The following is a 16,008-nucleotide window of genomic DNA, read 5'->3' as shown; positions in this document are numbered from 1 at the left end:
TGATGCCCACTGGACTAAGTCTCATAGGAGTTAGTTGACTTGTCTAAGCTCACACAACTGGCAATGATAAAGGTAGAATTTTAATCCAGGTCTGTCTTCCAGGTCCACACTGCCATTCACATGTGTATGTAAACTACGACAAATACAATTCAGCAAAGCCTTAATAAAACAAGGGTCATTAGTGAGATTACCCATGTAGAGCATTTCACACTATGCCTGCTACACAACAGTATGTAATAAAGGTTAATTACCATCACTATCATTATTATGGTTGCAGCCTTGAGTTACACAGCTCAAACTTCCATGTGCCCCAATTCTACAGATAATTTATCATGGCTTATCTGTCAGAAGCACGACCTACCTTCCTACCTCCCCCCTTTCTTTTGCCTCTGCTGAATCTGGCAAACTACACTGAAGCCAAGCGACCCAATCAACACCCCTTTCCTTTCTTCTCTACACACAGTCTCCACTCCCTTATACCTTCCCAACCCCTTGTCTTCCATCACTTAGAACTCAATAAATTCCTGTTTAAACAATTCCCAATAGGTATACAGAATAAAAAAGAAGTTATCTATCTTTTTTTTTAACTTCTAGCTCTAATATCATTCTCCCTCCAGAAAATCTCTTCCCCTTTCCTCTCTCTTTCTCCCCCCTTCTCTCTCTTTTTTTTAATCACTCTCTTAATTCCATTTGCTTTCACAAAGAAGTATCCTCATGGCTCCCATGCCTAAGTACTAGCTACCCTCCTGTATTCAGGCAGAGATGAACTCCTAAGGCATCACTTTTTACTCCACCTTTGTCTCCATTAGCCAATCCATTTTTATTTTCTTGTATATTATATACATAACCTTGGATTTACCCCAAAATTTTAAGTAAATCAGTGGGCCACTTAATTGTTTGCAAAAAGAGGACTCATGACCCACATCAAACCACTCCTGAGTCATCACATGACTGTTAATAACTAGTGGTCTAGCTGAAATTGCAAAGGGCCATAATTACAATAATGATGGTGGAGAGTGAAAACATTTGCAAGAAACACAGAAAAAAAGAAATTGAGAGGATGTAGGATCTATTAAATATTGAAGAGGAGTTAGAGGTGACCCCAACATTTAAAGCATGGGTTTGGTCTAGTGAACCAGTAGGGATGACAAAGCTACTGGCTAGAGTTACTAATTGGGAAAGGGAAGAGAGTTGGGGGAAGAAAAGGAGAAGCCTGCTCTAGACTAGTTGTCCATGCAGTGTTCACAGAACATATAGTAGAATATGGATTTGGTAGTTGTATACATGGACTCTGGTCTAAGAGAGAAATATGTCCCAATACCATGTGAAACATCAATGGAGAGGATCTAACAGGGAAAGCTTGAGAAATACAAGGACAGAGTCTCAAAAACGCTGACATTCAGAGGGCATGAGAGAGAAAATATGGTATATGAGGAAAAGGAATAAAATGTATTGATTCCCTCCTCTCCACTCTGTTCTGCATTGCTCTCTGTTGGGCATCCTTCTCACACTTTCCTCCACTTCTATTCTGTTGACTTTGCACTCGCAATGTCTCATGCATGTTGCTTCCCTCCAATTAAATTGCTTATTCTTGGGAGACAGTTCTTGCTTTTTATATACTCTACACTTGCATAGAGAATATACTAAAAAAGCACTTATCATATGAGTCATTGCTTTGAGACTATCTATGAAAGGTGAATTTGCACATTGATATATTGCCTTACCAGAACTCTAGTACAACGCAGCATGGAGGGATGGAGGAGTATTCAGTTGTTTTATAGGCAAATCACTCCCAAAAGGATTTCTACTCCAACAGGATTTTCTTAAGTGGAAATAATTTTCCAACTCACTGTAAATATGGCCTATCTGATTTCTGCCACCCTTTTGAGGCCCCATGATCATATCCAAGGTTAACTTTACTTACTGGCTCTGTAGTAATTGGAGAAATTGTTTAACCTCTATATGCCTCTTTTTCCTCTTCTGTAAAGGGACTAGGAGTGATACTTACCTCATAGGGTTGTTATGATCATTAAGCAATTTAATAGATTTGAAGCACAGAAAAATTGGCAAACAAGTACATAACAAACTATTTAGCTACTTAATAAACTATTTTGTACATAATAAACAAAGTAAGCTATTATGATTGTGATTTTAGTCCTTTTCCTCATCTGCTGTGGGAAGTGAGGGAAATACATTACTTCAAAATATAATTACTCAACATTCTAAATCAAAACAAAACTAATAATGGACACAATCATTTGCCGTTGATGTATTTGAGAGTGAGCTGTATTTAATTGTCTCAGATCGAGTCATGGAGAGTTCTTTAATCTGTCTCATCTGGAGGACATAGTTAGAGCATCTTTAGAAAGACTCACTTAGCCCAGGGGAAGGAAGCAGATGTGACATATCTGGAAAGGAAGGCATCTACCTGCTGTCACTGAGGAAGGGAGAGGAGCCCTTTGGCAATGTCCTTACCACACACTGACAATAAGTTGCATTCTATATTGACCCTGTCCCAAAGGGAACAATATCCTTTTTAGGTTATGCCTTCAGTGACAGAGACATCCTTATTGGGGCACCTTCATGCACTGCCCACTCTTTTTTGAAGGCCAAAAACAGACCAGATGGTAGGTCTCTGTGGAATAAACTCAGAATCGAGATTAGGGTAATGCTATATATCACCTGGTTTAAGAATCTAATCTGTAGATGGGGTTGAGAGAACTGTTCCTAGGACCTTTGCTAGCTAGCATCATTTTCCCCAGCACACTGGTTGGCTAGCTCAATATCTCCCAGTTGCAGAGGAATTCAGTCCTAAACTCCACAAGAAGACAGGCTGTCTGGCAGGTATGGTGACACCTGGAATTTACCATGTGACGAACATTGTGCTTTCACACATACAATCTTATTTTTGTCCCTTCGACAACCCTCTAAGGCAGTCATTACTCCACTTTACATACAAGGAAACTGAAGCTCAGTGAGACTCTGTAACTTGCCCACAGTTACACAACTAGTAAGAAATGGAGGCAGGATTCAGACTCAGGTCTCTATTTTAGCCTCTGGATCTGACCTGAAGGAAATTCTAAATGAGAGGATTAAGTATGTATTTGGAGATCATTATGAAATTTTCTGCAATGCATTTTCACTGGAATTTTCACCTTCCCTGTCCTATAATTTTTAAAATTATAATTCACATTTCCAGAAGAATTTGGGGAGTAAATATAGGATAGAAATATAGAAAACCACATAATATGTATGTATGTGTGTACAGACATCTATGTGTGTATATACACACACATATATACATGTATGCACATATATATTATATATTTATACATATCCATATGTATATATGTATTGTGTAGATTATGTATAATCATATTAAACATTTAATGAGTAATACATATGTAATTATAGTATATGTACTATATGTAAAAGTATATTATTCATATACCTGCAGCTATATTCAAATGCAACATACCAACCATCTTTTTTATTTTTTCTAGTTACTCAGACTTAGCCCATTAAATAAAGATAGTACCCAGTTAAAAGAAAGCCTAGAATGCTAGACTTACTTAGAGATGATTGCCAAAACCTAGGACAAATTTTCATCTTTTAGATCCCAGCACTCAGCCTAGTGCCTGAAACACAAAAGTTGCTTAATCAAAATCTGTTGAACATTTGTTGAATTCATTCTGAACTCTTTTAAATATTCACTCCAATGTTCTGCTAAACAAGAAGCTTCCTTCCTGTGCTAATACACAATTTGATTTGTAAATACTCTGTTTACTGCAAGTTTTCAAGAACACAGCTTTCTTGTGCAAGAGCCAAGGTAGAAAATCTTTTATAATCTTTCAAAGATAATTCATTCATTCAGCAAACATTTGGCTGGTAGCAGGAATACTAAGATAAAAGACAATGTCGCTGTCCTCTTTGTCTAGTGAAGGAGACAAACCAGAATGCAAATTCAATACAGTAGGCGAGGGCTACAGCAGAGTATGTGTGGGGATCCCAGGCCACAGGGACTCAGAGAAGGAAGACAGTCAACTAAATTTAGTCTGAGGTTATTAAAAACAAAAGAAATTTGATTTAACGAATATTAAAAATACTTTAATGCAATTGAATCCCCTAATGTGCCCAGTTAGGAAGGGGTATTTTGGATGTATTAGAGGAAAATGCTCTGTGGAAAGTCAGGGGAGGAGGGAAAAGAAAAGGCAGACCCAGTTGGAGAATATCTCCTATGTTGGGGGGAGGAAAAGAAAACAACAAAGAAGTCTCTGTGGGTATTTAATTTCTTATTACATCCCTATTCATAGATGTCACTGAGACTTCTGATGATGGGTTTTTCTAAAGATTCTATTTGTTTATTTATTCATTCATTCATTAATTCATGAAAGAGAGAGAGAGGCAGAGACAAAGGCAGAAGGAGAAGCAGGCTCCCTGCGGGGAGCCCAGTGCAGGACTCCATGGATCCCAGGATCACTACCTGAGCCAAAGGCAGACACTCAACCACTGAGCCACTCAGGTGCCCCTGGTTACAGTTTTTTAGTTATTCCTTATCCTGTAAACCCATAGCAATTCTACTGTGAATCAAACAGTCCCAGCATTCGACAAGTAAATATCAGGCAAAACGGTTGACAAATTAATACCTCTCTGTGATAGTCTGAAGTTTTAAGCTAGACTTGACTGAATTCTACATGCACATTCATTCCCTAAAGTTCCTACTGAACACCCCACCCCCTTCCATCAAGTGAACCTGTATATAAATACCACTCTACTGACCAGAAGAATGCAAATCTAGAGTAGAAATTGTGTCTTGGAAACTCACTCCAGAAACAATGCCCTGAAAACCCCTAGAATCTCGTGCAAGCACATCTCCCCTTTCTTCAAGTAAACATGGAATTGCATGCCCAGAAGAGACCTTAAAAGTCAACTTCTCTAACTCCCAATCATAGAATCATACCAGTCATCTCTGCTGTTTCCTCCTCCATGGGTGTTTTGTCAATTCAAAGACTTCATCTGGGAGCCACAGGGAGCTGGGAAATGCTTTGACCCAGAGAAGTAGAGTTTGAGGCATTCAGAAGCTACTAGAAGGGCAGACCAAATACATATATATGCCCCTTCTATGCTGTGTATTACATGTGAAACTCCCTGGAACAAATGCCTAACTCACAGACAAGCTAGCCTCGGCTGAAATTTGGGCATGCTGCCTACAGAAAAGGGATGGAAAAAGACTGAAGACAAGCGTCGTCCCCTTTGCAGATGCCATTCCTGGAGCTGAAGACTACTTTTCCTCCATTTATACACTAAATATTTATTAAGTACCTATTATATGCCAACTTACCACTAGATGCTAAAGATACGAAGATTGATGAATAAGATACCATCAGAAATTCAAAGTCAAGTTGGGGAATTAGACAATGACCACACAGCCCTGCCAAAAAAAAAAAAAAAAAAAGAGCAAAGACAAAACAATGTAATTCTTTTAACTAAGCAAATCAAAGAAGTCTTGTGAGAATTAAAAGTTAGGAAAACTTCAACAAGAGAGAAAGGGGAGACTTTCCACTGGGGATACAGGGTTTTTAAAATCAAGTGCCTCACTCTCCTTGGCTTAATCGAATTCCTCCATCATGCTTCTCACATGTAACCATGTGTGTGATGTAGAGAAAAGTCTGGTGGGGTGTTACTACCACACTTCTAAAGAGCCTTGTACTCAAAACCAGTACCATCCCCATCACCTGAGATATTAGAAATGCAGAACCTCCAGCCTCACTCAAGATCTTCCCATGGAGAAGCATTTGAACAAGATTCCCAGGTGATTTCATCTGTGCATGAACTATTGAGAAGCACTATCCTAGAAAAGTAGTAAGGCCTCATCTCTAGAAATAAGCTTTCCAGAGAGTCAAGATCTCTTCACCTAAGAAAGGCTGCATTCAATGTCTACAGTGAACAGTTCCCAAACTTTCTGTTTTTAATATCTCTTTACACTCTTAACAGTTATTAAAGACACCAAAGAGATTTTGTTTATGTGGGTTATAGCAACCAACATTTATCATACTAAAAGTTAAAAAGTGGGAAACATTTTGTCAGTCCATTTTTAAAAGAATAAATCCCTACATGTTAACACAAATAATTGTGCAAAATAACCATCTTTTCCAAAAAAAATAGTGTGTACAGTACCATGGACTTACTTACCTTTTTGCAAAAATGTTCAATATCTGGCTTACTAGAAGACAGATGGAATCTCATATCTGCTTCCGCATTATAGCTGTTGCCATATTACATAATAATAATCGAATAATCCTTGTACTCCACTGTATCCTCATAGAGGAGAGTGAAAAAATATTTTAGAATTATTACAAAAATACTTTTGGCCACAAGACCACACTTTGAGACAGCTAATCTATCACATCCCTAGAGCTCTCCTCTCCTCACAAACCCTTTACCTGTTGCCTACAAAAATGCCATCAACCGCTGGAATTGTGCCAATTGCAATGATTTGTCACAATTGCAAAGAAAATTCTTAACTGAAGCTATTGAGACAAAGAATGGTTTCTTAATTATATAAGGTTTTTGGATGTAAAAATTCCACATCCTCCCTTCAAAGACCAATTTAATGATCCTCACAATTGTGTATTATCTTAGTCAACTCAGGTAACCTTTGTTAAACCTCACTGGAGATAGGACTGACTGCACTAATTAAAAATAGTACACTAAAAATTAAGAGAAGCTATGCATAATAAAAAATACTATCAATTATCAGTATTAAACAAACATTCTTATATACTTTCCATAGTAGCTCTTGCTACACATTTAACATCTGAAATGTTGTGACTTTTTGTTTAAATTTTTTTATTTATGAAAAACTAAACCTAACTAGTGCCCCCTCTGTTTTACTCCTGATTCCAGGTTATATCTCTGGTTTATCTTGCTACTATTTTGCCTCATTATCTCTCATTATCTTGTGTTCCAAGAACCTTATTTGTCTAATTTATTGTCTCAATAACCAAGGGAAAATTGGCCCTTCTTGTTCCTGAAGCAAACTTTAAGATAAAATCCATTGATCTAAAAGGGACCTTAATGATCATCTAACCCAGCAGTTCTCAATCTTTCCCGCATATGAGAATCACCATTGCTTGGAGAATTAAAGGGAGAAAAAATAATAATACCAGAGTCCCACTCCAGACTAAAATCCAACTCATTGGTGTGGACCCAGGCTTTGGAGATTTTTTTAAGGTCCACCAGAAGATTCTAACATACAGTCAGGGTTGAGAAACTATGCCTCAGTCCAACTATTCACTTTGCAGATGAGGGGCAGCAATGGACAAGAGGGGAAGGATGCTTATTCAAAATCACCAGGATAGAACTAGGATTTGAACACCACCCTCTAGCCAAACAATATGATCGAGATTCTTCTTTTAATTCTCTTAATTCAGAGTTCTCAAAACACAAACAAAAAGGAGTTTCTTCTCCTTCCCTTGCATAAAAGTCACCTTTCAAATAACTTTTGTTCTATACACAATAAATGTACCCATTTTAAAAAATATTTTATTTGAGAAAGAGCACTGTAGGGGGAGGGACAGAGGGAGGAGGACAAGCAGATTCTCCCACTGAACACAGAACTTGACAAGGAGCTCAATCCCAGGACCCCAAGTTCATGACCTGAGCAGAAGTCAGATATTTAACTGACTGAGCCCCCCAGGTGCCCCTGAATGCACTCATTTTAAGTTTAACAAGTTAGACAAGCATGTATACTCATGTTACTATTTCCCCAGTCTTGATACAGAACATTTTCATCACCCCAGAAAGTTTCCCCTTACCTCTCTCTGTCAGCAACATCCATCCCAGGCCCCAGGTGACAATTACTCTGATTTCTGTCACCATAAATTAGTTTTTCCTGTTTTAGTACCTCATATAGGTGGAATTATACAGTATGCATTCTTTTACTTGACATAATTTTTTAAAAATTCAACCATGTTGTATCCACAGTTTATTCCATTTTATTGATGAGTATTTCATCATATGGATATTCTATAGTTTATCCATTGGGTTGTCCTCAGCTTTGGATTATTACAAATAAAGCTGCAATGAACATTTGTCTACAAGACTTTGGGAAGGCATACATTTTTATTTATCTTGAGTAAATACACAGGAGTGGAAACACTGGGCTCAAGGTGGCCTGGGAGGCAGGATGTGTAAAAGAAAGTGTTCCAGCCCTGCAATCAGTCAGAGGTGGCTCTTTTTTAACATGGAGATCAAAATGCAGGCATGTCAAAAGGATTAGAGACAGTGTATATGGAGTAGTTGGTAAATATAGATATGTAATAAATGATAATAGAAATAACTAGAGATGGCACTAGGTCGGACTGAAACAAGATCTCTGAACTTCTCGGTGATGTGCTTTTCCACTACTGTTCACTTTCCCTCAAACCTTATCCAGCCAAAGGCCCCTCCTCCCCCTACACAACCCCATACCCTGTCCTATAAGTTGATACTATAAAATATGAACTACCTTCTGAAATAATTTAGAAGTGTTCTTTGGTTTGTTCATTCTAATAATTTGTAGTTCTGCTTGATAAAATGAAAGAAGGGAGGGAGGGGAGGAGGGAATCCAGATAGGAAACTCTAGCACATGAATTCAGGAAAGGAGAAATACCTACCTTTTAGGTAATATTAGGCTGAGATAAGTACTGAACCAAACCTACTGGTTGCAGCAAGTGAACCTAGAAATCATTTTTGGAAGATATGGCCCCATTTGGATTTAAGCCCTGTCTATCATGTAGTTCTTCTTCCGTGACTTACCCTTCCCCTATACAACCTTTTCATTCAATTCCTTTAAGTGTTCAAATTAACATCTTCTTTTTCTAGGTCTAACACCCCTTTCTCTTCCCCATTTCTGTAGCTCCCAGTATTCTTTCCACTTATAGGACAGAGGAGAAAAATAAATGGCCAACGTGTTCTATCTCACATACACACACACCCCACCCTTACCTATGGTTCAACTATAAAAATTGTGAATATATGAGTTTACGAGGTAAATCATGAAAAAATGCTATCATAGAATAAGAAGACTCTTTTCTCTCACTCCTAGGGGCCTGTGAGAAGTGACCCACTACCACTGAGTTGACAAGCTCCAGATGTCACCAGCTCCCCCTCACTGAGATGGCTGCTGCTCATAATCACATCTCCCCTTTAAAACTTCCTCCATGCTCTGCCCTCCAGGCTTGTCCCTGATCAAGAGACTTTCTAGAGCTCTTCAGCTAAATCCCAGGCCAGCCGACTGTGCTTCTGCCTCAGCCAATTAGAATGCATGCTGCCTATGAGATTTCCTGAGACACTCTCAGCTGCCACATTAAAACTGCATGAGCCTTCCTCTGGAGGCCTAATAATAGCACGTTTCATCTGTGAGCCACTTTATAAACATTAAGTGATTAAGCCACCCTCTATCTTCTCAAGCTCTGGGCTTTGGCATAGTGGACTTCACTCTCCACTGTCCTCAAATTACTCCAGCAAGAAAAAAAAAACAAAACTGAGACCTGAAAGATCTTTTCTGGGTATTTTAGGTCAAGACATTAAGACCAAGGGCCCTGCAGTAACAACCCCTACTTAGGTAATGGTACGGAGGGAGAAGGTATTTAAAGTCATGCTCCTTTTAAAAAAAACTGAATTGAGGTTCTCATCTCCCATAGCTAGATTAGCAGAGAGAAGAAATTGACTCCATGATGTAGAGCAACATCATTGAGCTAGAGCCCATGGCACAAATCCACCCTGCCACCTATTTTTATAGATAAAGTTTTATTGGACAATCATACTCATACACTTAGTTGTTATCTACAGGTATTTTTGCATTGCATTATCAATTGAGCAGTTGTGACAGAAATCAAATGACCCACAAAGCCAAAAGATATTACCATCTAGCCCTGCAGAAAGTTTGCTGACCTCTGCAGGATCTAAGGAACTTAAAGTTTATCTTCATCCTGTATATTCTGTAAATATCTTTAATCAATTCTCTTTCCCTTTCTGGGCCTCAGTTGCTACATCTGTAGACTGAATAACCTATAAACTAACTGAGCCATCACCTTAGGCTTATTCTCTTGTTCTATAAGTATTAGCATCTCATATGTTAGCTTTGTCTCATTATTATAGCTGACTCCCTTGAGGGAAGGAATAGAGTTGTGTGTGTCTCAGGAATCATTGTAGGCAGGGGGCTCTATGATGAGCCCTAAATCCATCTGTGGAGTATAGCTGAACTGACTTAAATTACAGTTTGTTGTTTGTTTGTTTGTTTGTTTGCAGAGAGATCTCACAGAATGAAGTCTTGGAAGTGATAGAGGCAAACGTGTTCTCCAACCTGTCCAAATTACATGAAATGTAAGCAAGATCCTGTGGGGTTTGCTCATGATTGTTGGCAATAGCCTTAAATTTTGTGTACATCCCTGGAAGGCTCTCTGCTCTAGTCTCTAATCTCTAGAAATTGTCAAAATTTGCCCAAAAGGCATGGTTGTGTCTCTCTGCCTGGCCATCCTGGTACCAGCCCATAACCTAGTCTTTTCCTGCTCCCTCCGCCCCAGATTTTTTTCAATGGTAGACCCAAGGACCTTGTTCTGCAACTGAAGATACCTCCATCTCATCCTCTCATTTAAAATTATTCCAGAGTTAAAGTCCAAAACAAACCCCACATGATATAGTTAAAGATAGGCAATCCTCACTTGAATATTGCCTATACCATATATCACCGTAAAATCTTGGCCAACATACAAAATCATTCCAAGACTTAGTTTTCTTATCTGTAAAATGAGAATAATAATAATAGGATCACTGTGATGAATAAAGGAGGTATATATAAATTAGACCTAACACATCAACTAGCATAGAGTCAGTATGTCATAACGATCCTTGGTTCCTTATTACAACCCAATTTGCCTTCTCTTCTTGGCATTCACATTTAACACACCTGTCAGTATTCATACAGGTACATTTCTGTTTCACACCAGCCTATAATTACAATAAATTAATTCACAGAATCATAAAATGTCAAGGCAGAAGAGACTGGGGACTATCTGGTCCCAATTTTTCCAAAGTATATTCTGTTTATCATTAAACACTCAGGAAATTATTGTTTTATTTTTAAAAAAGGTAAACAACTCTAGGGTCAAATAAGATTAGGAAACACTGGGCAAATAAAATTAGATTCACTTACTATAGGAAAACTCAGAATCTATAACATGCAAATGCATACTTAGAATCTCCAAGGAGGATATTTTATTGAGGATTTCTCAACCACTATTATTGAAAAGGTTTCTTCTTCTGGGGCATATATTAATATCTCACAAAATTCCCACAGAACATAGTTAGGAAAGCCACCAAACCACTTTCTTAATGTTACAGATGAGGATGAAAGACACAGAGAAGCTGCAAGACTAATCTAAAGTTACCCAGCCAAACCCACAGCAGGATAAGGACTTGAAAATAAATCCTAACATTATTTTTTTAAAAATATCTTAGCATTTGCCAAGCATATATATACATATACACATTCACATAATTCATATATTTGTTTAGAAATGGCACTTGGTCTGTCCATACTAGCAGACTACCCTTTCCTTTTCCTTCCTTCTCCCATTCTGCCTCCTACCTGCATTATTGCTCAATACCATTAAGCCTCTGTAAACGATGCTTTCCCCGGCTCTCCCCCATTGCCTTCCTGTTCCTTCCTTCCTTTCTTCTGTTTGGTCTCTCCTTATCTTAGTTGGGAAAAGAGTTTTGACCAGGGTCTCAGAACCCACAGGGAATGTCAAAGAAATGAACCAAAGGACAGCCAGCCCTCTGGACAGAATCAAGCAAGCATCCTTCTCTGTGGTTCACTGTGCAGTGGAGCTAATGGAATGGCTCTTTCATCTCTTCCCCGCATAGAGAGGTGCTCACCCCCATGTAGCACTGACTGTACTTAAAATAATTAATTACCTGGCACTTGGATCTGGGTAGCTACAGGTTACTGCAACATAAAAGCTAATGAAACAGGGAGGAAGTAATTAACACAGAGCATCTCTGCAAATATACATTGATCCAGCAAGATGAGGAAAGGGCAGCCTCTCTCTGTTGGAATCCAAATGTGAACATGCTCACCTCCAGACTATTGATCAGGACACAGAAAAAGCCAACAAGGGCAGAAGTCACCACATTTCAGGAACTGTGAGAGCAACCTGTCTATAGCTGGAAGGAAATCACCAGCACATTCCCAGCTACTGTGCTGGTTAAAATCAGAGATGTCCACTGCTTTTCATGTGACCTTTGTTTTCCTTTGCCTCTTTACTTTTTTTTTTTTTCCCTAAGTCTCATCCCTGCCCTCTTAGCCTCCTCAGACACTTACTGGTTTCAAGATGCAGTGTACTGAGTGAAAAGGACCCAGTCAACCAGTGCTTTGTTTGGCTATGATTAACAGGTCGCAAGAGGACATTAGTTATGGGAGAAAAATGGGTTAATACTTAGTGTGTACAGTTTGGTGTAGTAAAAGCACTGCATGCAGTCTCAACTTTTTGTTAAAATGATGGATGGATAGATGGATAAGTAGGTGAATGACTGATATACTCTTTGTATAATGTGAAAAATACTACAGCATTTCTTAATGTTAGTTCATGTGCATGTTCTTCTGTTTTGCAGTAGAATTGAAAAGGCCAACAACCTGCTATACATCGACCCTGATGCCTTCCAGAGCCTTCCCAACCTACGATATTTGTAAGAACTTTTATAGATATTCTGGTGCCCCCTCTATAAACAAATTGTGTATTCCTGTTTTAGTAAAATGTCCACTTGCTACTCCGGGGAACAACAGTTTTTTATAAAAGATGTGGGATAACACTTGCTGGTGGATTTTTTTTAAAAGATTTTATTTATTTATTCATGAGAGATAGAGAGAGGCAGAGGGAAAAGCAGGCTCCATGCAGGGAGCCCAATGTGGGACTTGATTCTAGGACTCCAGGATCATGCCCTGGGCCAAAGGCAGGTGCTAAACCGCTAAGCCACCCGGGAATCCCCGGCGGATTTTATTTTAGTTTAATAAGTGAGTTCCACTAATATAATTGCATTTTTATTTTCATTTACAAAAACAGACATCATAAGCCATGCCATTTGCATTAATGGAATTGTCACATGGACCTCTTGCAGAACTCAGTCATAATTTAGTGTTAATAAGATGCAGCCAGAATTTGTGCTAGCATTTAGCTGTGACCTCGACCTCAAAGACATCATCTCTTTGGTTCTGCACATATGCATTTTTTCTTTGATACATTACAGTGATTTATTTTGTGAGTTTTAGTTAATAATAGACATGGTATTGTATCAGAAGAGAGATTCCTAGTGTTTGAGCTCCATCCTTTGAGCCTGCCCCATCAGCAAAAACCCTGCTTCTTCCATTCAAATGGCTTTCAAAATAGCTGAGTGCCTGACAGAGCCCAGAGTACTAGGATAGGACCCCATAAAATGCCACATAAGAAGTTGGGCTAGAAGTAGGGCAGCCCGGTGGCTCAGCGGTTTAGCACCGCCTTTAGCCCAGAGCGTGATCCTGGAGACCCGGGATCAAGTCCCACATCGGGCTCCCTGCATGGAGCCTGCTTCTCCCTCCCCCCCACTGTGTGTGTGTGTGTGTGTGTGTGTGTGTGTGTGTGTGTGTGTGATGAATAAATAAATAAATCTTAAAAAAAAAAAAGAAGTTGGGCTAGAAGTCACACTAAGCCCCTTCACTAGCTACTTTTCATAGGCTAGAACTTAATCTCTCAAAGTTTATTTCCCTGTCACAAGAATGGAAATAATAGTAATGATAGATATATATCTGTTACCTATAATATAATAATGTATCAACCCCACCCCTGCCAAAAAAAAAAAAAAAGGTTTAAAGCAACAGCTATTTATTGCCTCTCACCTGAGTTGATCTGTGGAATGGATCTGCGGCCTGGACTCTTCGCCAGGCCTCAGCTAAGCTCACTTAAGTAACTACAGTTTGGTGGCAGATCAACTGGTGGCTGGCTGCTGCAGATGGTCTCAGTTGAGGTGACAGGTCTCCACAAAGTGATGCTCATTTCAGTAGGCTAACAAAGACTTGTTCTAATGGCAGTCTTGGGGTCCCAACAGAGAGCTAAAGCTTTTAAGCCTCTTGAGATCTACACCCTGAACTAGTACACTGTCTCTTCTGGAGCATTTTTTTTTAATTTTTATTTATTTATGATAGTCACAGAGAGAGAGAGAGAGAGAGAGAGGCAGAGACATAGGCAGAGGGAGAAGCAGGCTCCATGCACCGGGAGCCTGACGTGGGATTCGATCCTGGGTCTCCAGGATCGCGCCCTGGGCCAAAGGCAGGCGCCAAACCGCTGCGCCACCCAGGGATCCCTCTTCTGGAGCATTTTATTAGCCAAAGGAACTCATGGGGCCAGCCTTGATTCAAGAGGTAAAGAAATAGACTTTACTTTTTTTTTTTTTTTTATGGAAAAAGCTGCAAAGTCACAAAATAAGGTATGTCAATGCAAGGAAGGATAGAGAATAGAGGACATCTTTATAACCACTTTAAAGTATGTAAAAAGTTTTACACTATGCCTGTCACATGGTGAATGCTCATATTATTAGTAGCTGCTAGTGATACTTTGACTAATCCTCAATTTTTATCCATAAGAACTGGAGTTAGTAGGTACAATGAGCAACACTTGTCCATTGTATACAATACAGTCACTCAGTTCTGAGTGACTAAGGGAATAAAAGATATAACAGAACAGAGTCTATGACATGGAACTTCCTCTCCCTGACAGGAGCCCTGGAAAGGGTCTGAAAAATAATCAAGGTTGTCAATTCCTGAGTTACTGTCAGAGGCAGGGCTAGTTTCACTGCCCTTGCAGTCACATAGGGCTTGAGGCTCAAAAGCACCCCATACCCAGAGGGCCCCCCACTGCATTTAATTCCCTGCTGTTACTGTCTTGAAATGCTTAAACATGTTTTTAACAAAGAGCCCTGCATTTCATTTTGCACTATGCCCCACAAGTGTAGGCAGTCATGCTCAGAAGTCAGGGTTATGACCTCTTCTAGTTTCAGACTTGGGAGGCTTGGCTCCCCAAATGGACTTTGCTATACTGTCTGCAGAGGCAAACCTGGATTAGACACATAACAGTGGAAGAAATATGGCATAACAAAAAAGGCATCGGTCTTAGAATTTTTTTAAAAAGCCTATAACTTCATCTTCAACCCACTATTTACTCTTAGATCAATTGCTGGATCTCTGAGATACACTTGTATAGGACCCTCGAGTGAGATATATGAAGATATTACACGAAGTATGAAGTGTTCAAAAACGTTAATAAATGTACTGAGCATTTTATAGGATAATTATTTCTGGCCAACCAGAGTTTACCAGTCGACTCTCAGGAAAAGTCCAGTAAGGGCTGAATAAGAGTTATGGTGGTCACTAAGACCTTCAGCTTTTACTTACACTGTTTGTCATGAGTTTAAGAAGACAAGTTTGGGAAATGCCCTTACATTTCATGGAGCAGTACAGAAAAAAAAATTATATATGATGGCAGAAGGTACTGATTTCCAGGTGGGATACTGATATTTATTAGGTAGATAGCAAAGTTTTCTAAGCCTCCGTTTCCTTATCTGTAAATAGGGTAAGATTATGTCTGTAAAAAACATTTTGAAAATTGTTTTTCAGTATACAAACTATAAATAACTATACAAACAAGAATGCCTGGGTGGCTCAGTCAGTTAAGTGTCTGACTCTTGATTTTGGCTCAAGTTGTGATCTCAGGGTTGTGAGATCAAGCCCTGCATTGGGCTCCATACTGGACATAGAACTTGCCTAAGATTTTCTCACCCCCTCTGCCCCTCCCCCTTCCTGCTCCTGTGCTAAGAAAGAAAGAAAGAAAGAAAGAAAGAAAGAAAGAAAGAAAGAAAGAAAAGAAAGAAGAAGAAGAAGAAATAATAATTATACAAAGAAAATTATTAGTGCCTACTACCCAGTTGGCTTCTTTC

At 39.1% G+C, this 16,008-nt stretch overlaps 1 protein-coding gene across 7 annotated transcripts in view; it reads left to right on the top strand.

Annotated features, from left to right (window-relative positions):
* FSHR (follicle stimulating hormone receptor) overlaps positions 1–16,008 on the top strand; it is a 172,949-nt gene that overhangs the window by 107,438 nt on the left and 49,503 nt on the right. For 3 of the 7 annotated variants that reach the window (XM_038551243.1, XM_038551246.1, XM_038551249.1), the window contains 2 exons: positions 10,294–10,368; positions 12,658–12,732. In XM_038551243.1, coding sequence (XP_038407171.1) covers positions 10,294–10,368; positions 12,658–12,732 — 150 coding nt within the window. The remainder of the gene's footprint in view (positions 1–10,293; positions 10,369–12,657; positions 12,733–16,008) is intronic. The other 4 variants (XM_038551244.1, XM_038551250.1, XM_038551247.1 and 1 more) reach the window with 2 other exon arrangements.

The sequence above is a fragment of the Canis lupus genome, chromosome 10 (assembly GCF_011100685.1).
Source record: "Canis lupus familiaris isolate Mischka breed German Shepherd chromosome 10, alternate assembly UU_Cfam_GSD_1.0, whole genome shotgun sequence".
Taxonomy (NCBI): Eukaryota; Metazoa; Chordata; class Mammalia; order Carnivora; family Canidae; genus Canis; species Canis lupus.
Note: the sequence above shows the minus strand (reverse complement) of the source record. Positions and strands in the feature narration are given on the sequence as shown.